This window comes from Budorcas taxicolor, chromosome 1, assembly GCF_023091745.1.
Source record: "Budorcas taxicolor isolate Tak-1 chromosome 1, Takin1.1, whole genome shotgun sequence".
NCBI lineage: Eukaryota > Metazoa > Chordata > Mammalia > Artiodactyla > Bovidae > Budorcas > Budorcas taxicolor.
In genome coordinates this window covers 28,203,743-28,230,240 of record NC_068910.1, presented here as the reverse complement: position 1 = coordinate 28,230,240, position 26,498 = coordinate 28,203,743, and the positions used below count along the sequence as shown (strand labels likewise).

The 26,498-nt window shown below is 39.8% G+C and overlaps 1 protein-coding gene across 1 annotated transcript in view; it reads left to right on the top strand.

The window, feature by feature from the left end:
• FRMD4B (FERM domain containing 4B) overlaps nt 1–26,498 on the top strand; it is a 197,891-nt gene that overhangs the window by 98,348 nt on the left and 73,045 nt on the right. Inside the window, exons 6-7 of the mRNA XM_052641757.1 lie at nt 20,652–20,708; nt 21,520–21,542. Coding sequence (XP_052497717.1) covers nt 20,652–20,708; nt 21,520–21,542 — 80 coding nt within the window. The remainder of the gene's footprint in view (nt 1–20,651; nt 20,709–21,519; nt 21,543–26,498) is intronic.

Sequence of the window (26,498 nt, the reverse complement as noted above, 5' to 3'; positions counted from 1 at the left end):
ATAAAAACAATCAATGTCCTTTATCTGTTTTAAACTTTTATCTCTTTAAAACTGCATGAAGAAAATAAAACCATTGTGCTGATCATTCTCCCTCCATTAGAAAAAATACCCAGTTATCTTTGTCACTGGACAAAGCTAAGTGGAAGCTGAAAATTCCTAATTGCTTTATCTAGAAAAGTAAAAGGTTTACTCTTAAGACAACTGACTGTAATTTGTCGATTGTAATCACATGCTTTTCTGTTGTAAAAATATACTTGTTGATTGTAGAACATTTAGAAAACGCAGAAAAGGACAAAAAATTTTTAGGAAGGAATCAATCCATAATCCTGATACCAGTACATTAGTCGTGTTAGTTTCACCTATTTCTTTCTTTGAGGTATGTATTTTTCTTTGTTGGGATCAGTCACTACCTGCATTTTACATTCAGGAGACTTTTAAATTTTTAAGTATTTTGGCTACATTGACCTCATCTTGTCCACTTTTCTTCCTATTATCTATATATTCTTGTGTTTTAAGGGCCAGCCGTCAAGATGGGGAAGGATTGCAGGGTTGCTTTGAAAATTCATGTTTTTATTTCTATATTTAATATAGACTTGCACATAGGGAGTAGGGACCAGGTTTTTTTTTTAATATTGGAAACTCTAGAACTTAGAGGTTAGGTAAAAGCTTACTGAATGAATGGATAAGGGAAGGATTGAATGTTTAAAGAATGAACAAATGGATTCATTAGTTGAAACATTTGTAGGGTTAAGGCATTATTTATTTAATTTTTTAAAAAATTTTTTGGCCATGTGGCATTGTGTGGCATGTGGGATCTCAATTCCCAAGCAGGGCTCAAACCCACTCACCCTGCATTGGAAGCACAGAGTCTTAACTGCCAGACCACCAGGGAAATCCCACGATTTGAGACATTTTAGAACATAAAATCAGCAAGACTTCATACCTCCCATCTTGGCTTGCCCCTGCTACCTAGAGAAGCAGTATAATGCAGTGGGGGAGAGGTGAGACTGAAACCAGACAGCCTGGATGCAAAAACATGGCTTTGGCTCTAACCTTGGCATGTCACTTATGTTTTTAAGCCTCAGTTCTGTTGACTGTAAAGTGAGGATCATAGTTCCTACTGCCACGGATAAATTAATATATACCAGGTGCATAAAACAGTGTCTAAGGCAGACACTGTTTTGCTATTAACATTTAAACTGTTATTGCTACTGCTCTGACATTATCAAACCCCTTCATAGGACGCACAAGCCCCAGCTCATCACTCTAGCCTCTTCCCCACTCATCATGTTCATGCTGAAATAACTCCTAGCTCGCAGATTAATACCAGCTTTCTCAAGTTTCTGTGCGCTTTTAATGTATTTATTCCTGTGCTGACTGTCTTTCTCTTCCTCATGTCCTTCTTTCTCTGCTGAATGTTTCTGTTGCCTTCCGTTTCCCTCTGATTGATTTCCACTCATGCTTCTGAACTCAGCTCCAGAGTCGCCACCCCTTAACCAATTCTTCCCTTCCCTTGTGCACCCCTGCCAACCCTATCCTGAAGGTTTTAAATCCCTCCCACTTTGAAAATATCCTCTAAATACTTTCTGTAGCTCTCTTCCCATTGTGGGGAATTACTCATTTTTATACCTGTTCGCTGTGCAACTGGATTGACACCTTGGGACCAGGGTCAGCTCTTATTCAGCTTTACATCCCAACCTCTGGCACAAAGACAGGCATACACTATAAACCCTCAGTAAATATTTGTTAAGTGACTAAAGTAAATGTAGTTTACATTCGCTACTAAAATGATCAGATTTTGCAAAATTGGCTTTTTAAAAAATTATTTATTTTAATTGGAGGCTGATTAAAATATTGTGGTAGTTTTTGCTTGAAAAAGATTGAGCCAGATTGAAAAGCAGTTCTGAGTAACAACCTTAAGATTAGACCTTTTCAGCTTTCTATCTTAATTTTGTTTTCACTGCCTAAGATGGAGCCAGTGCTCCTAATTCAATTTTCCAGAGTTGATATTGTACCTGCAACCCTGAAATTTAATATACTGAACTTATTGGAATACCATTTGGCATGCCACATGATTGGATTTTAAAGCACAGGAGTTTCAGCATAAGTACTGTAACCTCTGCTGCTTTATTTACTGTAAGGACTTTTTGTAGACATTTAAGAGAATTGCTGTAAAATCAGCTACAGGGGTAGGTTGACATACTTCTCTCCTCTTCAATTCAGACATTTTTCTTGAAATTTCAAGGAAATAAGTCATCAAGAAATTGATTGGCTTTAAGATGGAGGAGCTTTGCAAGTGTATGCAAAGGGAGTCCAGTTAATCGTAAAACCTCAATGTTAGCTAAGTCTTCCAATATATTCTTCTACCCCTGCCATTCAGTCAAACTCTGAATAAAGTCAAAGTTACCATATGGTCATTCAGTCGCTCAGCCACGTGCGATACTTTTCTACCCCATGTGCTGCAGCACACCAGGTTTCCCTCTCCTTCACCATCTCCTGAAAGTTTGCTCAAACTCATATCCATTGAGTCAGTGATACCATCCAACCATCTGTCCTCTGTCGTCCCCTCCTGTCTTCAGTCTGCCAGAATCAGGGTCTTTTCCTGTGAGTCAGCTTTTCTCATCAGGTGGACAAAGTATTGGAACTTCAGCTTCAGCCATCAGTCCTTCCAATGAATTTTCAGGGTTGATTTCCTTTAGAATGGACTGGTTGGATCTCCTTGCAGTCCAAGGGACTCTCAAGAGTCTTCTCCAACATCACAGTTTGAAAGCATCAGTTCTTTGGTGCTCAGCTTTCTTTATGGTCCGACTCTTACATCCGTACCATATAAGCAGCAGCGAAGAAGGAGTGGAAGGAACATTGGAGAAATGAGTCATCCCAAAAGTCAATAATGAGGTCATGAGTAATCAACCTGTGACTTTTTTGAGTGGGGAATATTCTCCTAAAACCTAGAACGATATTTGATAATTTATTATTGTTCCAGCTGCCTGTTCATGACAAAGAGACTTTTAAAAAATAATTTTATTTATTTATATTTATTTCTGGCTGCACTGGGTCTTCATTGCTTTGTGCAAGCTTTCTCTAGTTGCACCGAGACGGGGCTGCTCTCTAGTTGCAGTGCGCAGGCTTCTCCTTGAGGTGGCTTCTCTTGTTGCAGATCACCGGCTCTAGGCGTGTGGACTTGAGTAGTTGCAGCACATGGGTGCAGCAGTTGCGGCATGCAGCCTTTGTAGTTGCATCTCGCATGCTTAGTAGTTGTGGTGCATGGGCTTAGTTGGTCGGCAGCATGTGGGATCTTCCTGGACCAGGGATTAAACCCCTGTCCCCTGCATTATCAGGTAGATTCCTATTCACGGTGCCACCAGGGAAGTCCACAAAGAGGCTTTTTAAAAAGTACACATTCATGGTAAGACTTATTAATGTGACTGTTTACAATGCCTTCAAAGAGAGGAATTCGTCTCAGCTCACCTAACAGAATATGAAGCGTATTCCTCTGTAACCAGTCCATTACTGTCAGCATCTCATTCATGACTCTTGTCCTGGAATTATTCCATGTAGTTCAACGTCTGTCTGCTAGCCTGGTAGAGTTTGAGCATTTGGAATTTGAGAGTGTTTGCCTATGTGATTGTGTGTATTTTAATTCTCAAGCTCAATTTCAAGGTGCTGAAATTATTTAACGGGTCAGTAACAGAAACTGAATTTTGCAGGATGTAAGTTCTGTCTACAGAGAGGTGAGCACACTTTCTCAAAATAACTAGCCATCAGTATTTACCCAGTGAAATCACTAAGCTAAATAGCAGAGTTGGTTTGAAGACTAGCCAATCCAGGAGGAAGAAAGAAATCGAATGCCTTATTTTAAAGGGCTGTTGGGAGTTTTATAGTCAATATTTCACTTTTCCCTCTTTCATGTGGTTTTCCCTCTATGTTTTCCTAACATTTAAATTACATGTCTTATATCGTGAATATCGAGATCTGTGCTGCCTTGTGCGTTTGTCTAAATGAAAGTTTTCATAATAATAGCTTATAACACATGTCAATTGTAATCCTCAGGACCTGTCACATGTGCTTTGTCACTTGCCTTTACCACCTCTGTGAGGTGCTAAAGAGGAAATTGCTGAGTCCTTGGATGAAAAATCCAAGGCCCGCCCAAAGAGGCAAAAGGACATGGTCTTAGAGTATAAGGGAAATGCACTCAGTTGGCACTGCCTGGGTAAATTTACAAAGAATGAATTATTTATTCATTGATATTTTGCCAGCACAAGTAGGCACTCAAATATTTGTTGACTACATTGAAAAGAGCCACTAAACGTTGAGCTGGAAGATTTGTATTTCATAATGGTGCTATTTGACATGACTTACCTTAAAACATTTAAACTTTTAGTAAATACTTTTTTGGCAAATCATCTCAGAAAGGGGTCAAAAAATAGTATTGTAGCTAAATTGTCACTCAAAAAAAGTCATAAAACTTAAAAATTGCACAATGAATGTTTGGATGACAGAAAGAGGAGGTGGATGGTCCATTCAGCTGAAAATATAGTATCTTAAAATCTAGGAATGGATGAAAAGACTCTGGAAGATATTTCCTCAATTTATTATAGAAATCAAATTTCTTTGTATGGTTCCTGCTTTGGAAAATGCTTAACTTGACAATCCTTGAAGACTCAAATGTTGTATTTCAAAAGGAACGTAGCAAAGTAACTTCTAAAAACTAATTTATCCATACCCAGTACTCTTGCCTGGAAAATCCCATGGATGGAGGAGCCTGGTAGGCTGCAGTCCATGCTAAGGGTTGGACACGACTCAGCGACTTCCCTTTTACTTTTTACTTTCATGCTTTGGAGAAGGAAATGGCAACCCACTCCAGTGTTCTTGCCTGGAGAATCCCAGGGACCGGGGAGCCTGGTGGGCTGCCGTCTATGGGGTCGCACAGAGTCAGACATGACTAAAGTGACTTAGCAGATTCTCTCTGTGTCCATCCATTTCCCTGTCCATCTATCATCTATTTTTTTCAACCCATGCTAGAAACAGATGTCATTTGCCTTTCTGCCCTGTTATACATGTTTAAGAGACCTAAGGAGGAGGTTTGCAAAGCTATCTTGAAATTTAATGGGAGACTTTCATTTCATAATTAAAGAATCTTAATGTTTTACAATATAAATTCATTGGGAAATAAACCAGGCTACCCATTTCATTAAACCTGTTGAATCAGCCATAAATAGTTACAATTTTAAATTTATTAAGAATGCATGAAACATATAAGAGTATGAATTACGTCTCAGCTGGAGTGAAGTCAGTAAATATTTTGTGGATATTAGACACCAACCAAGAGTGTCTTGTTCACTCCTTGGAGAGACCAAAGTATGGGCTCAATACGTGCTATGGCAAAGGTGGGGGGCACTGTGGAGGGTTGGTCCCAGCTTGAATCCTGACCACTTGAATCCAGTACCACTGAAAGGGTAGGTGGACTTAAGTAAGTCTACTGTGATCTCCTAATCTTTAGTCCCCTGACCTGTGAACTGAGGTAATATTAATATCTCCTCATACGGTTGTCCCAAGGACTCAATGAATTAATATACGTCTACTTCTAGGAACAGATCATTAGCACTTACATGTTTCTGATTTTTGTTATTGTTGTTATTGACAATATTCTTCCAAAATTCCCAAGGGGACTTTTATAAGCTGTTACCATTTATAAGAAAGTGTTAGTCATTCAGTCCTGTCCCATTCTGCAATCCCATGGACTGTAGCCCTCCAGGATCCTCTGTCTGTGGAATTCTCCAGGCAAGAGTACTGAAGAACTTGAGCATAAATAACCACAATTATGGCATAAAAGGAGAATGTTGGTGAAAACAATTTAAATGTGGCATACTCTGTTGGGGAACAAAAAAAATAAATGGGAGGACCAATCAAATGGAGGCACAGTAATCCTAAAAATAAAAGTATCACTGAATGTTCACTCCTGCAAAAAAGCATCTAGAATATTAGGATAGGATACTAACTTTGGTGGGGCTTATTTATTCAAAAGCTTTATTTTAACATCATGACCATAACTTTCTTTCTCGTGATTCATCCTTTTCTCCTTCTAATCATCCTTGATTATCTTGTAAAGCACCTTGCACTTTTTTTGTAAAATATGACTAGTTTTTCTCCAGGACACTCTACTGCTACAAATTCAAACTGTAATCATAAATCGGTGCCAGGGTGCATTTAAGCAATTAGAATGCTGTAATTAACATCTGCTGTGTATGTAATCTAATAATGCATAAAGATAAGTACAGAAGCAGAGAGCTAGGTTCTGAGTGTCTAATGACGGTTATTCATCTGTTCTCCAATTGTCTCTCCTCTTATTTATCAGCTGTGGATGCCGTGGAACCTCCATGCCTATTAGCAGCAGAACCTGACCTATTTAGGCTCCCCTTTCTTGAATCTGTTAATGATTTGGCTGTAGATCACTACACCTCTCATTTTCAGAGTAGTCTCATGAACACTCACTCCCTTGCTTTGCAACTGTGTTGGTGTGAGTGTTCATTAAAGGGATTCAGATATTGTTGGCTGGAGCCAGTCTCTCTGATGTTTGGCCCTGTGACAGTCTCATTCTTCCTGGGTTCAAAAGAAATAAAGCAGAGCCTCCAGATCTCAGAATAGGAGGGGAAGTAAAAAGAATTAGATGGAAGAAGACTCATAGTTCTGGTGATATTTTTTTGCACCATCATCTGGTAGAAACCTGTTATTGAAATGTTTGGTTGGTTGTTTCTAAGTATAGATTAATTCATTTAAAAATATTGATTGAATGTCCACTATGTGCTAGACACCACACAGGTGCTGTGTGTACAGGGGTGACTTGCAGCATTGTAAACCAAGGGTCCCCAACCTCCAGGATCCAACGCTTGATGATCTAAGGTGGAGCTGATGTAATAATAATAGAAATAAAGTACACAATAAATGTAATGTGCTTGAGCCATCCCAAAACCATCTCCTCCAATCGGTGGAAAAATTGTCTTCTGCAAAACGTCTCTGGTGCCAAAAAGGTTGGGGACCACTGACTTAAGTAGATCTTTGCCTACGTGGGGTTTAGAGTTTTATGAGATTAATACCGTATTTCACAAATTGTATCTAGTACACAGTTCCCATTAACACTGTCTTAGTAATTACCTTTTGAGCCAGTTGTTTTTGTTTTCTCCTTTTCGGGACCAGGATCCATCTAGGATCACACATTGCTTTTAGGTGTCATGACTCTGCTGCTGCTGCTGCTAAGTCGCTTCAGTCGTGTCCGACTCTGTGCGACCCCATAGATGGCAGCACACCAGGCTCCCCCGTCCCTGGGATTTTCCAGGCAAGACCACTGGAGTGGCTTGCCATTTCCTTCTCCAGTGCATGAAAGTGAAACATGAAAGTGAAGTCGCTCAGTCGTGTCCGACTCTTCGCGACCCCATGGACGGCAGCCCGCCAGGCTCCTCCATCTATGGGCTTTTCCAGGCAAGAGTACTGGAGTGGGGTGCCATTGCCTTCTCCGGTCATGACTCTGTAGTCTCCAAAATGGGAATCAGATGTCCAGTCTTTCCTTGGCTTTTCTTACTCTGGTGTTTTTTAAAAGTAAAGGCCTTTTGCCTTGAAGAATGTCTCCCTACTTGTGAAATATGGATTTGTGTAATTCAATGATTCCAGACACACAGCATGTTGGGTATGTCTCCGAATCATCTGAGAGATTGGCGAAACTACAGAGACCTACAGGCTGCCCTGTTTCACCATATCCTGCTTCATGAGTCTGGGCCTCTGTTCTTTATGGCCTTCATGGTAACTCTACTATACAGGAAAGTTTCAGAGCCATGAGTCTAATATAATTTCTTTGTGGCAAGAATACTATATAAGTGCTGTTGTGTCTTTCTCAGTGTTTCTCACAAGAGGCTTGCAATGGCAGTCGGCTTTGCTTTTGGTTAAGGTGGCATCTGCCTGGAATTCCCTGGTGGTCCAGTGGTTAGGACTCAGCACTTTCACTGCCATGGCTTGGATTCAATCCCTTGTTGGAGAAATAAGATCCTGCAAGCCTCACGGTACAGCTAGTATCTGCCAGATTTCTCTTCATCTTTTCTCCTTTGTAAGTACTAACTTGTCTGGAGTCCGCACTTTGAGGCTGTTTGACCATCCTGTTTCCCAACAGTTTTTGACACAGTAATCTTGGCCTCCAGGGGTATTCTTGCCTAAGCCAGTTAGTTCTGTGGTTGTTGTTATTGTTCAGTCCCTAAGACCTGTCTGACTCTTTGTGACCCCATGGACTACAAGCACCCCAGGCTCACCTGTCCTTCACCATCTCCTGGAGTTTGCGCAGATTCATGCTGATTGAGTCGGTGATGCTATCTAAGTATCTCATCCTCTGCCACCATCTTCTCCTTTTGCCTTCAAACTTTCCTAGCATCAGTGTCTGTTCCAATGAGTCAGCTCTTCACATTAGGTGACTACAGTATTAGAGCTTCAGGAACAGTCCCTCCAATAAATATTTAGGGTTAATTTCCTTTAGGATTGACTGGTTTCATCTCCTTGTAGTCCAAGGGACTCTCAAGAGTACTCTGGTTAGTAGTATGATATACATTGTAAATGGTGATTCACTATTTCTATCACCTTCAATACTTATTAACAGTCATCTGTAAAGAATAATTTTCCTGTCTTCTCTCTACCTTTTAAAATATTTTTAAGTATCAGCATCAACTTAGGGACTTTTTTTCCCCCTCAGTGTATTTTAATTTCCTCTCTCATTCATTTTGATCCTCTAACTGCCCCCACTGCCATAGCCTTGGAATCAGCCCTTTTGCTTCCAGTGGAGAATGATATCTAGAAACCAGGGTCTCGTTGGAACTTCATTCCAAGAACAAAAATATGTGTCACCTGTCCACCAAAAAATAACATGCATTTCACAAACCAAACCTGGGCTCCACCGTGGAAAAAGATGGTCTGATTCACTTATTCTCATTTCCGTATCCTTTTTTCTCATTTCCATATCCATATATTCAGTTCTGTTATCCTCCCACAACCCAACACTAATTCACATTCTCATACTTTTTTCGCTTGGCCCCTATCTTCATTGTGATCTAGTTTCTGAGAAGCAGTCCATCCAGATACTTTGGTCCTACTGCTTGTGTCTTTGAAACTGTGATACACACCCATGAGACACCTGCGCTTGGTTGTTCTCATGGTTCAGATAGCTGGAAATCAAGGCAAATCAACTGTAGAGTGAATCAGGACACATCCTTCCTTTTTTGAAAAAGAAAGATAAAAATGCTCCCTCTCATCACTTTTTCGGTCACTTCTCTTCTAGTTGATATTCTACAAATATTCTGAGTACTTGCTGTCTGCCAGGCAGTGTTCTAGGTCCTGGAGATATAGCTAGGGCCAGAATAGATAAAAACCCATGCCCTAGGATCTTAACCTATTACATAGAGGTGATGGTGGATATGGAGAAAGACAATAAAGAAGATGACTAAGGTTATACTGCATTCGAAGGTGGCAATGCAGTCACCACACACAGTAGCACAGGTTACTCAATTCCCGACTCTACCCAAAGGAGACCTTGGACCTGAGCAACTCAGGGTCAAACTGACGTTAAGTAAAATGGAAAAATGGGAAAGACTGAGGGAACACTGGTAGTTCTGTTTTTTTCCTTCTCTTTATATTAAAGTGTACACATAGGAAAGTGTATGTAATATAAGGGTGCAGTTCAATGAACTTGCACAAATTGAACACATACATGTGACTAGCATCACTGTCGAGGAAACACGCATCACCAATACGTGAGAAGTCTCTCACATGTTGTTCCAGCCATTAATTCCCCGACTGCCAAGACTCATATTAGCATTTATTAGTTTGGGCTGATTTTGTATTTTATAACACTGAAGTCCTACAGTTTATACTTTTTAAACGTATAGCTTATGTTTATGAGATTCATTCATGTTGCTGTGTGTAGTTGCAGCCAGTTGATTCACTTCTGCCCTGAATGGCAGATCAGAGTATGAATATGCCACAGTTGATTGGCTTCCCTGGTGGCTCAGCTGGTAAAGAATCTGCCTGCAGTGCGGGAGACCTGGGTTCAATCCCCGGGTTGGGAGGATCCCTTGGAGAAGGGAATGGCTACCCACTCCAGTATTCTGGCCTGGAGAATTCCATGGACTGTATATCCATGGGGTTGCAAAGAGTCGGGCACAACTGAGCAGCTTTCATTTTCACATTTACATAAATGGGCTTTTGGGTAGCTTGCAGTGCTTGGTTATCACAAGTAGAACTGCCATAATGATCCTAGCACCTGCTCTTTAGAGGACGTATGTAAACATATTTGTTATGTGCGTACCTAGGAGTAGAATTGCTGTACCATAGTGCGTGTGTGCAGTATGCTTTAGTCGACCTTACCAAAAAGTTAGTCCAGAACTAACTTAAGTTGGTCCACTGGCAATGTTTGGAAGGAGTGCTATTTTGATGTGTTAAGTAAAATGTCTTCTTTAGTACAGTGCCATCAGTTATACCACCATACATTGCAAAGAACTGAACCAAAATATTATTTATAATTTCACTATGTGTCTAGGAAATAAAAATAAATTAGCCAAAGTGTATTAGCATTATTGGCTTTGGTGAAGAAATTAAATATAAGTTAAATACACTAAAAATAATAATAATAATCCTACATAAGGATAACCAGATTAGTAGAATGAAAAAAAAAGTGGCCCATTTATATAGAAAAATGTAAAAGACATTATTAATCCTAACACAGAATGTAGGTGATCTTCATGTTATATCATAAAGCTTTATGATCACTTTAGAGCAGTTTCAATAGAGATGTGTTATAGTTCCAAAGAGGAAGACAAATTACTCTATCTTTTTAAAAACTTGATGAGATTATTTTAAAATTTTTTTTAAAAACATAAGTGGAAAAGAATGTCAAAGATTATTATGGAAAGTTAAAGCCTTTCTCAGATACTGAGACATAGTATAAAGGAAGAGTGATTAAATGTTATGGAACTGCATGAAAATTGAGCAGTGTCCCAGACCAAAGTAGAGAGCCGTAGATATAATGATATATAAGGATGTAAAAAACAACATGGTAAACATCAGTGCAGAGAGAGTAACACTAAGAGTCTTGAGGGGCTACTCTTCATGATAAATGCTTTATATTTAGCTCCAAACAACTCAGTACTTCAATATTATCACTCCCCATTTTTCGGGGAGGAACTGAGGAGTTTCAGAAAAAAATTACATACTCAAGGACCCATAGATCTTCCAGTGTGGGAGGCCCAAGTCCAGTCTGACTTCACAGGAGAAGGAGAGAACGCCAGAGGGGAACAGCTTGAAGGACACAATTTCTGCTCCATACACCAGACACAGCATTAATATTGGTAGCTCAGGTTATAAAAATAAATTCTCAAATAGGTAAGTGAAAAAAAGGGTCATTTCACAGATAGGCAGTAGTAAATAATAGGCAATTGCAAGGGAAATGCTGTAGTTGGTTAGGAATCAAAAATTTACAAGCTGAAACAATTTTGCAGTATTATTTTGCACCTTTCTAATTAACAAAATCAGTTTTTTAATTTGATATGGTTTATAAAATATATATACATTTCCCTAAGGTGAAAAAATTAGTAAGCATGTTTGATATCTTGATCCAGGTGATGGTTATCTGAGTATATACACATCAAAATTCATCAAGCTACACAGAGTTGTGCATTTTACCATATATACTTCAATAAAAAGGGGAAAAAATACTCTAAAATGTGTTGTGATGAAATAAGAATTATTTGTGAGAAAACAAAGGTGGAAATAATTAGATGCTGCCAAGTTAAGGTTAGTGTAAAACATTCAACATGGTGAGTATAAAGCATTTAGCTACAAATTTGAAATACACTTTCCCTCAAGAGCCAACGCTCGAGAGTGTTACAATCACTTACGTAATGCACAATGGTCATTAAGGTTAAAAACAAAGCAGCAGCTGAAAGGAACGTAGTTATCACTGATCCTAAGAATCAGAAACTGCTCTCATGGGTTCTCACAAAGGGATATTATATGGTGTAATGAACCATGTCCTGAACAACACACCTAAAGTTATTAAAATAATGAGTTTCTGAGGCGTATTTCTTATTTCGTTTCTCATCATAAGCCAGAAGAGTGGTGCTGGAACACAGTTTAAAAAGGAAAAAGAGTTTTACCTGGGGAAATCCTTCTGGTTCTGGTTTGTAGGTTTCTGATGATTCTAGCTTAACCTAGGAATAATCTTAGTGAATCTAGAGCAATGGTTCTCAATTCGTGTTCCCAAAGGAACCCTTTGGCAACTCTGGAGACATTTTTGGTTGTCACAACTTGGGGAGGCTGCTACTGGAATCTAGTGAGCAGAGGCTGGGAATGATGCCTAATACTCTACAATGTACAGGACAGGCCACCTACCCCCATGAAGAAATTATCTCACTCAAAATGTTAGTTGTACTGAGGTCAGTCTGAAAGAATGAATGGAAACAATATTCACTGAGACCATCCTCTGTGGACATTGCCTCTCGAAACTAGCTTGGATGAAAAAGGAGAAAATACTGGTTTATTTACACATGGGGAAGAGGGAGTGCAAGTGTGGTATTTATGGCCTGGCCCTTTAGGGGCATGATAACTCCTAGAAAATAGGAAATTTTATTTCCTATCACTGTTCACCAGGAAATGGCCTAGTGAGAACTGTCTTGTTAGATGGTAAGTAGGTATTAAGTGTTTATGTGGACCCTTCCCTGCCTGATTGTATACAAAAGTAGTCAGCCAGTTGCTCCGGTTTCTCTGGCCTGGCAGAATCCTCCCTCCATGTAGACATGTCCACAGAAGGTATTAGAGAGGCTCCCAGGATCCTCTAGTACCAACTCATTCATTTGTATCCTTATCCCACTAGTTAATCTCACTGTTTGCAGGCTTAGTAATAAACCGAGGTAAGAGCATGTAGGTAGCAAACAAGGTATCATTCTTTACAGTTTTTGAACTTTAACCGGACTTTGAAGTCTGGCCCAGCCTAGCAGTGGATACAGTCAATACCAACATTAAGACACTCCTTTCTGTCCATCTACGGTCACTGATTGTCTCTGGTCCACATCTTCCCATTGTCATTCATCATCAGAGAGATCCCTTAGTTCCAATTTGGAAAACCCCTAGGGAAAAGTCTTTGAACCATCCTCCATCTCTTGCCCACAGAAGGATGATTGTATTTCCATTAGATCCAGTGAGGAAGGAAGCAAGCAGTCTCCAAAAGAATGAGATGGTCTGAAAGTGGGGGCAGGGGGAAGTCGGGGTATAAGGGAGAGGAAGTCAAAACAAATAGATATCCAACACTCCAGAAAAATACATCCATTTTTTAACAAGCTTTTTATTTTGAAATAATTTCAAACTTACAAAAGAGTTGCACAAATAGCACAAGAAATGCCAGCATGTTTGCCGAGCCAAATTCACCAACTGTTGACATTTTCCACATTTGTACTGTTTCTCTCTCTCCCCCGACACACCTCCAAATGTATTGCATTTGTTTTCCTGAATCATTTGCGAGTAAGTTACACTATTTACCCCTAAATATTTCACAGTGTATCTCTTGGGATCAAGAACATCTCTCATAGAACCATATGACAGTGATCACATTCAAAACACTTAACCATGAACCTATATGTTGCCTAACATACAGTTCAGTTTTATATCAGTAGTACCTTTATAACAGCTTTCCCTCTTGATCCAGAGGGATCAAGCATTTGATGTAATACACAGCATTTAGTCGTTAGAACTCTTTAACCTTCTTTGCTTGCAAATAGTTCATCAGCTTTTCTTTGGCATTCATCACACTGACATTTTCGAAGAGTATGGGCCAGATGTTTGTCTCAAGGTTCCTCATAATTAGATCTAGTGATGTATTTTTGGCAGGAATACCACCCAGCAGTGTGCTGGAGTCAGTCAGTACCAGCTATGAGAGCCAATTCTCACATAACTTCCCAACGCTATGTTCTGTAATACCATAATGACAGCTTGAAATCCACTATGGTGGGAATGTTTACATGTTGATTTCATGGAAATCCACAAATTCTACAAATCAGTTCTTGTACCCCCTTCCCCATGTCTGGTTGTGAAACATTTACATGTACTAGCACAGCACTGCATATAGATGAAGTAACATCCTTTTCAGGGCTTCCCTGGTGGCTCAGGTGGTAAAGAATCTGCCTGCAGTGCAGAATACCTGGGTTCAATCCCGGGGTCCGAAAGATCCCCTGGAGAAGGAAATGGCTACCCTCTCTAGTATTCTTGCCTGGAGAATTCCTTGGACAGAGGAGCCTGGTGGGCTACAGTCCATGGGATACAACTGAGCGACTAACACACACACACACACACACACACACACACACACTTCTCAGTACATACATTCAGAAGGCACGTGATGCTGGTTTTCCTAATTACTGGTGATACCTCATCCCTTGGGTAGGATAGTACTTGTCAGGTTTCACCATTGAAGAATTACTGTTTTCCCCTTTGTAATTAATTTTCCCCTGTGGAGTAATCTTTTGTGATTATGTAAATATTCTGACCTGTTTCTCTTCTAATTTTCACCCAATTTTTTTTTTTTTTAGATTTTCTTATAAAATTAGTTTTACTTGGTTTTCTTAGCATTTGAATATATACCAAATGAATAGCATTTGAATATATATTGATATATATATATCGATATATATGTTAAAAATCGAACATTTTCGTTATTGGCAAAGGCAACAAACCATGGATCTCTCTTCCCCGTGGAAAGGGTATTCGCCTTACCATTGCTGAGGAGAGAGATAAGAGATTGGCAGCCAAACAGAGCAGTGGATAAAATGATCGCTATGTGATGTGATTGGAAAGGTCTTTGTAATTAAAGATAATACCAAGTGATTAATAGCAAAAAAATAAAAATAAAAAAATAATCATTATTTTTATTTATTGAAGTGTATTGCCTGTATCAATACTGCATCAATCAGTACATCAGTACTATAATTGTTGCAAACAGTAATTTTTTATCTCTTTCATTTCTTCTACATTTATTTGTTGATGTTCTACAAGTTAATTTTTTTTTTTTTTTGTAGATTTAACCCTAAACTAATAGACTTAGAAACAAACTGGGATTTCTCAACATTTTATCAAGTAGTTCTCAATCTTAATGTCTGTGACCAGATTATTAATGTTCACTGCTATAGTTCAGAATAAGTTTACATGGAGGACTTTATCAATACAGAAAATGCAGACTGGGTCTTCAGAAATAGCTTTCCCATTCTACTGTCATTACGTGTGTTTGATGGTGATATGCTGTCCTACCAACAGGGTAAGTGGCATTGGAGTCATTTCTCTGGCCTCATCTGATTGCATTTTTACCATGCTTTTAGAAGATTCCTGGTGAGATTTGCACTGGAGTCTCAGCTAATTCAGTTAACTAATGCATGGTAGAGCAGAAAGAGTGCAGAGTCAACATCTGCTGGGAGACTGAGTAGTGTACTTCTTGTTCCTGTTCCTCAGTGCCATCACTGAGGATGTAAAATCACAGGAGTCATGTTTCCACCAAGTTCCTTTGCAAGTTCTAAAACGTTTATTCTGTTCACCTGCTTGGGAATCAAAACCTGGAGTTCACCTCATTAGCTTGATGTTTTGGTCAACTAGGCTAACAAGCCAAGGACAAGGATAGGATGTCCAAAGTGGAGCCTGAACCCAGTGCCCTAGTGATGGGATCCACAATCCAGTTAAATCAGCAGTGGGAGTGTAGCCCCAGCACTTGGTACTATTTCATGTTACCTCTGTGCGTTCAGCTACATCATTTGACTCACGCCTCCACTTCTCTTTGTTTATCCTTGACAGTCATGGAAAGCCACTGAAGGATCCCATTACCCCTGTCTTTGAGGTGATCCCTTTCTCAAGTGTTAGCTTGCCCAGTACCTATAAGGTTACCTCTGTTGCCATGGTTGTAAGTAAAAGAAATGTTCTATCCAAGAGCAGACTGCAGTTTCTAAAGAACTTTTACCCTTCAGGCATGAAATTCTAGAGTTCTGTAGAAGTCTTAATTAAGTTTCACCATATGAAAGCACTGAGAACCAGGCAAAATCGTATTATTCTTGGTTCATCCATTGTTTGGGATGAACTCAACACACAGGTCAGATAACCTTGACAATCAGTACTGGAACTTAAAATATGTTGCCTTGGGTTTCCAGGACAGTGGTTAACTAAAAGGTGAGGTAGGGGCTAAGATGTTTAAAAGAATGTGGGGCTTTGCCAGTCCAGGCATTGTCCTCTCCTCCTGGAATGAGACTTTTCAAGGACCCTACCTCTGCATCCCCCCGGTGCCTTCCTCCACCACAGTTGTATTGGGGCCACTGTGTAGGTGGCTGGAGCGGCCAAACAGACTTAATTTGAAGGAAGTAGGGAAAACCACTAGACCATTCAGATAATGACCTAAATAAAATCCCTTACGATTCTACAGTGGAAGTGGGAAATAGATTCAAGGGACTAGACCTGATAGACAGAGTGCCTGATGAACTATGGACAGAGGTTTGTGACATTGTACAGGAGACAGGGATCAAGACCATCCCCAAGAAAAAGAAATGCAAAAAAGCAAAATGACTCTCTGAGGAGGCCTTACAAATAGCTGTGAAAAGAAGAGAAGCTGAAGGCAAAGGAGAAAAGGAAAGATATAATCATTTGAATGCAGAGCTCCAAAGAATAGCAAGGAAAGATAAGAAAGCCTTCCTCAATGATCAGTGCAAGGAAATGGAGGAAAACAATAGAATGGGAAAGACTAGAGATCTCTTCAAGAAAATTAGAGACAGACACCAAGGGAACATTTCATGCAAAGATGGGCTCAAAATGGATGGACCTAACAGAAGCAGAAGATATTACAAAGAGGTGGCAAGAATACACAGAAGAACTGTACAAAAAAGATCTTCATGACCCAGATGATCACGATGGTGTGGTCACTCACCTAGAGCCAGACATCCTGGAATGTGAGGTCAAGTGGGCCTTAGGAAGCATCAAACTACGAACAAAGCTAGTGGAGGTGATAGATTTCCAGTTGAGCTATTTCAAGTCCTAAAAGATGATGCTGTAAAAGTGCTGCACTCAATATGTCAGCAAATTTGGAAACCTCAGCAGTAGCCACAGGACTAGAAAAGCTCAGTTTTCATTCCAATCCCAAAGAAAGGCAACGCCAAAGAATGCCTGGACTACTGCACAATTGCACTCATCTCACACGCTAGTAAAGTAATGCTCAAAATTCTCCAAGCCAGGCTTCAACAATACGTGAACCATGAATTTCCAGATCTTCAAGCTGGTTTTAGCAAAGGCAGAGGAACCAGAGATAATATCCAATGGATCATCAAAAAGGCAAGAGAGTTCCAGAAAAACATCTATTTCTGCTTTATTGACTATGCCAAAGCCTTTGACTGTGTGGATCACACTAAACTGTGGAAAATTCTGAAAGAGATGGGAATACCGGACTACCTGACCTGCCTCTTGAGAAATCTATATGCAGGTCAGGAAGCAACAGTTAGAACTGGACACAGAACAACAGACTGGTTCCAAATAGGAAAAGGAGTATGTCAAGGCTGTATATTGTCACCTGCATATTTAACTTATATGCAGAGTACATCATGAGAAATGCTGGGCTGGATGAAGCATAAGCTGAAATCAAGATTGCCAGGAGAAATATCAGTAACCTCTGATATGCAGGTGACATCACCCTATGGCAGAAAGTGAAGAAGAACTAAAGAGCCTCTTGATGAAAGTGAAAGAGGAGAGTGAAAAAGTTGGCTTAAAACTCAACATTCAGAAACTAAGATCATGACATCTGGTCCCATCACTTCATGGCAATTAGATGGGGAAACAGTGGAAACAGTGTCAGACTTTATTTTTTGGGGCTCCAAAATCACTGCAGATGGTGATTGCAGCAATGAAATTAAAAGACGTTTACTCCTTGGAAGGAAAGTTATGACCAACCTAGACAGCATATTAAAAAGGAGAGACATAACTTCGCCAACAAAGCTCCATCTTGTCAAGGCTGTGTTTTTTCCAGTAGTCATGTATGGATGTGAGAGTTGGACTATAAGGAAAGCTGAGTGCCAAAGAATTGATGCTTTTGAACTGTAGTTGAAAAAGACTCTTGAGAGTCCCTTGGACTGCAAGGAGATCCAACCAGTCCATCCTAAAGGAGATCAGTCCTGAGTGTTCATTGGAAGGACTGATGTTGAAGTTGAACCTCCAATACTTTGGCCACCTCATGCAAAGAGCTGACTCATTGGAAAAGACCCTGATCCTGGGAAAGATTGAACGTGGGAGGAGAAGGGGACGACAGAGGATGAGATGATTGGATGGCATCACCGACTCAGTGGAGATGAGTTTGGGTAATCTCCAGGAGTTGGTGATGGACAGGGAGGCCTGGTGTGCTGCAGTCCATGGGGTCACAAAGAGTCGGACACGACTGAGCAACTGAACTGAACTGAACTGAACTTTGTAGGTGAAAAAACCTACAGGTGAGGTTCCTATTTGTCTCCCTACTCCTCTAGAGCTGTCCCAGCTTGGTACTTTTCATACCTCGGCTTCTCATTTCAGCATTTTTAATATTTAATGACTCTTCTAAGTTAGAGAAATATTTGGCAGCTTACTTAAAAGTATCTGAGGTCTTTTTATCTGCTGGACTTCCATTTACTAAATTGAAAAGTTGGTGTGTAAAATAGTGTTCAAATGACTCATCTAAGATTCTGATGAAGCAAAGGGGTCACAGGGTAGCAGAGGAGTTGGCAATAATTTTCAATATATTTTATTCATCTTTAGTTGTTTTTTTTTCTTGAATATTTGAACTAACACACTTGATCTCCTCTCCAATTTTAAGACAAATTTGACTTAACGAGGTCAGGTCTAATTTCAAACTCAAAGATGTTTTACAGCGGCCCCCCCCCCCCCCCGCCCCCGCCGCTGGAAGCTCCCCTCCCTCTGCATGAATTTCTTTTTCTTTGAAGAGAAGGGATTCAGCCTTTCTAACATTTAAATCTTGATCAGCGCCTTCCTCACCTGTTGGATTAACTGCTTCATCATCTTTCACCAGATTAGAAAACCGTTGTCTCTTGCCTGAAAGACAGAGGCCAATTGATTTCTGCAATCAACCTGTTTCTTTGATTTTATAATCTGTTTCTAGAGATTATAGGCGAACTTTGAATTCCAAGGCTCTGGGCCTGTCAGCTTTTGAAGCAAAAAACTTTGAAGCAGATCCTCTGCCTCAGGTTTCAGAAGGAATACTTAGATGTTGGAAAATGAAGTTAATTTGTTTTCATTCTGTAATAGAAGGGAAACACAGATAATTATCACTGCCGACATTGTACCATCCCCGATTTGGGGGTTGTATATTTTTATTTTATGAGTTCTAAAAGATTTATTACTAGTTTTTGTTTTTTGGGGTGTTTTTTTTTTTTTCTCGTTTTTTTGAGAAGCCCAGTCAAGTCATTTGGAAGCCTTCCAGAAATTCTCACTGAGCTAACTGCTTCTATAAACCTACCTAATGTGCATTTACTTTAAAACTACTTAATTACTTACCACTGATACACTTTGTGTTATTACAGAACTCTTCAGCCCAGATTCAACAGGTAGAAAGGAGAAAGAAAACGTGCAGGGCAGTTTGCAGACCTGTGTTCTTAAACAGTATGCAGCCTGAGTACTAATTATACAGGATTTACACCAGCAGAGGGTTATATGAAATTGTTTTAGCCTGTGGTAATGCTTATAAGCTAGCATCTTACCACAAAAAAAATTGTTTTTTAAATAATGACCCTAGTCTACTACTCAGTATAGAATTTATCATACAATGCAATAATGGTATTTACTTATGTCATCACATTTAACAAAATAAATGAAGGTATATGTGAGTATTATTGATAGAGGCAACCCCCACTCCCCACCCCCCCACACACACGTGTGCATCCCTTCCTGAGTAAGTATTCCTGTTAATTACAGCCTCAAACTCCTATTCTGCTTTGGGATCTTAAAAAATAAAATACTGGGAAAGGGATAAATTAGGATTCATCAAACTTCAGTATATAGCAACAGAATTTTAATCTTTTAAGCATTTGCTGTAACTGGTTCTTAAGGCTTTACGTTTTCTCTATAAAACTATAAATATTAATTCAAGAGTCTCATTGACACAGAAGTGGAACTTACATTTTTTATAATATTTGCATTGTGTATGTATACCAAAATAATTGCTATGATGAAGGAAAACTAAGAAAATCAGAGCGTAAAAATGAACTTAGATAAAAATTATTCATTCATTTAGAGTCTGTCTGAATTTTCAGTCCTGTGTGTTCCTTCCAGAATACTGCTCTCAAAACACAATTTCCCACAGCTAATTAAAGCGCGCACTCTCTTTCACACACACACACACACACACACACACACACACACACACACGTGCGCGCGCACACACACACGCTGTGGCTTCCCCTTAACCCTGGAAGCGTCTCTCCATGTCCCCCTCCCTTTCCTGTGGAATGGTATGATCTGCATTTGATCGTAAACTGGAGGTGCCAAGCTGTGACAGCTTCCCGAACTCCACAGCCGTTTGCTACGACCTAGGGAAGCCTGTGTTCAGTGATGCTTTCCTTTTCCTCTGACAGGGGCAAATCGAAGTAGACAGCGAAACTATCTTCAGGTTAGCGGCACTCATTTTACAGGTAAGAACTGACAAACCGCTTTGTACCCGCTCTTTTTGTGTATTGGGTTTTGTGAACTGCCTGAAATTCTGAAAGTTTTGTATGGACCAGCAGCTGATGTTCTAAAGTCGCCTGGTTGTTTGCCAGAATAAGATGTGAGCCACCGTTTTCTGTTTTAGTGTGGTTTGCATGATGAGGGAGAATGTGGCATTGTGTGTCTCAGAAGAAAATGAAGTTTAGACTTCACCGAGGAAGGAGCGTTGTTAAGACCATATTCCTGGCAAAGAGCTCTGGGTGACTTGAATTTGGGAGGCGGCAGTTGTCACAACAGCTGTAATTTGCATTTAAATTTAGTAACTTTTGTATACTTTTTCTTGGGGTTGAGTTAAAGAGCCCTTTAATTCTTAAAGGCATGCATAGTAGAAAAACAATGGGTTCTATGCTGGTTTAAAAAAAGAAAGTAAATGGCATGTGTTGGTTTTTCTGTGTAATGATTTAAAAGGTCTGCATCCAGACTAGAAAGGGTGCTGCTCTGGTAGACAAGCATTTATCACGTGATCTTTGAAACTTAAAAGGAGAAATAATCATCTATGCGTTTTCAGATAGATTTGTCTTGTCTGATAAAAACAAGAAAAATTAATGAATAATACCAATGTCTTAAATGCCACATTTTTCTCCAGTGTGGTAAATAGGGAAGATGTTTCTTGTGGGGAAAAAAAAAATTCGAAACAAAACTCGGGCATTTTAAGAGTAGAGAATGATCAAGAGTAAAAATTCTTTTAGCTTGATTAACATCAGTACAAACTGATCATCTATCTTTTTTTTTTTTTAGGAAGCCAAAGGGGATTACACCAGGTATGATTCCTTTTCTGATATAACTATGCAGAATAACTCGCTGAATCTTTTAATGCTATTTTAAATAACAATGGATGCAAAATCAAAAGAAAGTAGATCCCTAGGCGAGAGACGGAGGTCTCTTTCCTCTTCAAATAGAAACCTATTCTTTTTGTGAATGAATCCAGGCAATGAAGCTTTCCAAGCCAGAGTGACAGAACTTGTTCTCAGAAATGCTCCAAAGTTCTATCTGCTGTCATCTGTTAGCAAATGAAAAAAATCTATAAAAAGCTTGGGTAACCCGTGCTGATTTTTTAAACTTATACTAATCCTGTATTTGAAGCGATATACTATAAGCACAAAAAGATGAAACCCATCAGCTGCTTAGTTAAGGGATTAATAGGGGCTTTCTTTTTGCAGCTGCCCTGAAGGGGCCTCACCCTTCATACACTTGACCTAACAGTTGTATTGTTGCCACCGAGACACTTACTGGTCCTAACTGCCTAACTGGCCAAATCATCAGAGAGTGTTTACATTTGAATTCACCCTCCTCTGTCCTCTCCATTCTGTTCTTTTCATGCAATAGTTGCCGTTGGAGTAGTAGAAAGGGTTAAAGGTGGAGGCCAGGCCTCCAATTCGAAACAGGGCACAGGCTGATGACCGGCTGAAAGCCTCGCCTGTACCGTGTTAATGTTCTACTCCGGGTAAACTTTACCAGTAGATTATTTACAGATCAACTAGTATTCATTCCCCGCCAAGTCTTTGACTAGTGTGCTCCTTAACAGACTGATAACCAGATCATGCCTTCCAGGCTTGAAAACTTGCAGTCACAGAGTCATGCTTCACTTCAGAAACTCGGTGCACTTTCCACATCTGCCCATTTAATTTGGTAGAATGACTGAGGCTTCCACTTAACATGACACGATCCAATCACTGCATTGTCCTTTTAGCTCTGTTTTGTGATTAAAAAAATTTTTTTAGGTTAGTAAATAAGCTTTGAAGGAATCATAAAAATTACTGAAAGTGCAAGTCACTCCGTCATGTCTGACTCTGTATAGTGCATGGAGTTCTCCAGGCCAGAATACTGGAGTGGGTAGCTTTCCCTTCTCCAGGGGATCTTCCCAACCCAGGGATTGAACCAAGTTCTCCTGCATTGCAAGTGAATTCTTTACCAGCTGGGCCACAAGGGAAGGCCAAGAATACTGCAGTGGGTAGCCTATTCCTTCTCCAGCAAATCTTCCCTGATAGCTTCCCTGATAATTCTTTTTAATTAAAAGAAAATGTCAAGGCATAAAAAGAAGATAAATTAGTCTCTAGGTCGTTAACATCAAGAGAGGCTGTGTTCTCCACTCTTGTCTTCCCTGGAGGAGCCATATTTCCTAGGAAGATCAGATATGCAAGGAATTCCTTCGCTAGGGGCTGAGTCTGAAGTTGATTTATAAATGAGGGCTTTCAGAGCCAACAACTCAGACTCCACTGTCTGTGGACTGCTAACCCTTCCTCCCCCACTTTCTCCCGGTCAAGCATGTGATGGACACCCTCTGAGCCTCATTTCCCATCAAGATAATGGCACCTCCTTCACAGGTCTGTTGTGAGGTTAACTGTATGGAAACATTGCCCAGGGCGGTATCTGGCGTGCAGCAAGCTCTGTATACACTTTGGCTGTTATTATTAACTATTAAAGTATCATTATTTCCCTCTTCATTATCATCATCCTGTCCCATCTCTTGGCAACCTTTGAAGAGGTTTTTGGGACCTACATGGGTATAAAGAATGAAAGAGAAAAAGGTTGATTCCGCAAACCTCCTTTAGGGAAAATGGCTTGCTTGAGGCAGAAGAAGTCTTTAAAAGAACTGTACTTGGGTAGCGCAGACCTTTTAGCCCTAAGATGTCAAGTTTGGAGAGTTAGTCTGGCCAAACCCAAGTCAATCATTTTCCTTTATTTGAGTGTGTTCCTGGTGCTTTCCTGAGTGATTACTAGAGAAATGGTGGACAGTGTTTTGAAATTGTCTAAACCATGCTGAGTAGTAGAAGGAGCTTGGGACGGGGAATCATGAAACCAGCACCATGAAATTGAATGAGCCCTGTGCTCATTCTCAGCCTCAATTTCCTCATCTGTAAATTGGGAGTAAGGAAAATGAGACTTGGCCGGGTAGTTTTGGCGCTATGAATGGGTTCAAAGACTTTGTAGATTATAATTTGTTGTCCGAGCATTAGTTATTGCTGATGAGATTGAAAGAATAGGAAATACGATCTTTTGTCATTGGGTATATAAAGAAGCAGAATTTTTGCTCATTGTCACCACTCCTTCCCTATTTGATCTCCTCCTCCCCTGAATGGAGAGGGTATATTTTTCCTCCAAAGTTTTGTTATAAAACTAATTTAGGAAAATCAGGCAAAAATAAAAAGTAGCATTTGTGGCAATGTTACATACTGTTTAGAGCGAAGACATTAGAACCAGATAGCCTCACTGAAGTCCCAGGTCTGCCCGTTATTACCTGTGCAATCTTGAGCAAGTTATTTAAATTTACCAAGCCTCAGTTTCCTCATCTGTAAAATAGGGCTTTTATTAGTATATACCCCATAGAATTGCTATGATGACTGATTGAATTAATATATATAAAGTGCTTAGAATGGTTCCTCCAGTCGCCACTTTCATATTCCATCAAATTGATGGACATAATCTACCACTTCCATGTTGTCTTAAATATGTATTGCTTCCCATTTTTTGCTGATATAAATAATACTTTGATGAACATCTTTGTGTAATTGGGATTGGAGTTATCTGTGATTATTTTTCTAAGTGATGTTTCTCCAGTGGGAACAAGCAAAGGCAAATTCCTCAAAGGAGGTAAAGTATGAAGTGCTGAAAGGGGACTTATACATGCCTGATACTTCCTTGCTTCCTTCCAGAGAATCTGTTTTTCTGTCCAGAGCTCCCTCAGTGACAATTCCACATCTCTCTTGGGTTACATGCCATGGCTTTTAGAACTTAACTGAGTTTTCTTACTGAGGTTTAATTATGGATCAATAAAGATCCTCAAATACTACCCTCGTGGAGTAAAGCCATGTAGCATTTTCAATTAAAACACTGATTGAACACCTAATTCTTGAGGCTGCTCTGGGCCATTCAATCCTTGTAAATATCTCATTCTTTCTCATATTTAGCATTTCTAAAGCTGAACCCGCCAGCATCGCAACCCCCAGACCAACTCCCCCACTGCCTCCCCTTGTATAAGCTCCTTTCTCTCTTCAATCATCTCTCAGGATTTTCCCTTTTCCCTCCCACCTATCTCCTCTACCTCAGACAGCTCCCTTCTTTCCTTCTATCAGAACGCCAGTCAGCCTGACTGTAAAAGTATGCATGTGTGTGTTGATTGTTTGACTGCTTTCTATAACATTATTTTAATAGTCCATGCCTGATTTCATTCAGTTCCTACCACAGTTTTATCATCACCATTTAACAAATTAATGGAAATTTTAGGCCAAACTCACATAGTCAGTGAGTTCCTGGATCTGTTCCGATTCCATTGTGTACTACATAATACCCACACATAACCCCGTTATCTTCCTAAGACATAAATGTGATCATTGTTGTTGACTTCCACACATCTCTTATCTCCCATTGCATAGACATCTACCTTCCAAAACCCTAACCTGGCATTCAAGGCCCCATATAATCTGCATTAATATATTTTAACTGCCCACGATCTACCATTCATACTGCTTAATATTTGTTCCTGACTCTTTTCTTTACATACAGTATACTGTTTTGCCATCATGGTTATGTTCAAATTCTTCTTCCTAGAATGCCTTTTAAAACAATAATCCTCCTCCTTATTTTGTTTCTGCCCTCTTTCCTTCAGAGTATTTTAAGTTAACACTATCATAACCAAGTAGAACACCTTGCTCTCTGGAAAGTTAATTAAAATAGTGGCATGAGGACTTCCATTTTCTTTAAATAGTTGGCAGCCTGAGTTTCCAAGTCAGCCCTTAAGCTGCAAAGATAACAAGCTACTTGGGTAACACAACACAGACAAACACAGGATTCCTGAAAGCTGACACGGCGAGGTTTTATCACTCAGCCAGCAGCAAATGACTTTGTAAAAGCAAGGTGTTTCTTTTCTTTTCTTTTTTTAAGATCCTGAAAGGTGGAAATTACCAAGAAACTATGTGACTTAGGGCACTTTTGCTTATAAGAAAAAGTGACTACAATTTCATTTTAGTGCTGGGTCAGAATGATAGCATATTGTCACTTAGCTTCACATGAGTAGGAATAATGCACAATTTACAGCTGTGCTACAAAAATAGCAGCTGTTTCCCATGGGAAAGGAACTTCTCTGGATGCCTTGAGAGGAGTTAATGAAGGGAGAGAAAAAAAAATCAAAGACTTTTAAAGAACTTGTCCTTCTACTTGTTACACCTCTAGAGCGCTGAAAGCTCTAAAATATTCCGTTTCTGGGACCTTTAAAATCAGTGACCATGTTTTTTTTTTTTTTCTTTAAAAAAAAAAGCGGCTCCCATGGGCTAGGCGCTATGCTGAGTATGTCCTTACATCAATGGGAGGCAGATGTGAAGGGGAGCTTTGGGATTTAATTGCTTGGGTTCCAATCCAGGCCCAGGTACCTGCTGTAATACTGTGGGTAACTAACTTCTCTGGAATCTGGAACTCAGTTGCTTTGTCTCTGTTGTCTGGCTTTACTATTGCTATTGGTGTAAATCCGCTGAACCTTCCCACCAGTCCTGTGATGACAGGCACTAGTGGTATCCCCATTTTACAGACAGGGAAACTGAGGTGTGGAGAGAGTAAGCGGTGGACTGTCTAGGTCACATGACTTCAAGAGTGGCCCAGTTAGGACTCTGCCTGATGCTCCTGACCTTCGTCAGGAGTCTCCTTTTAGTATTCTAACACAAACTTAAACTTGTAAGAATCATTACCTTCCATGCTGACAGAATAAAGAAGGCTGACATGACACA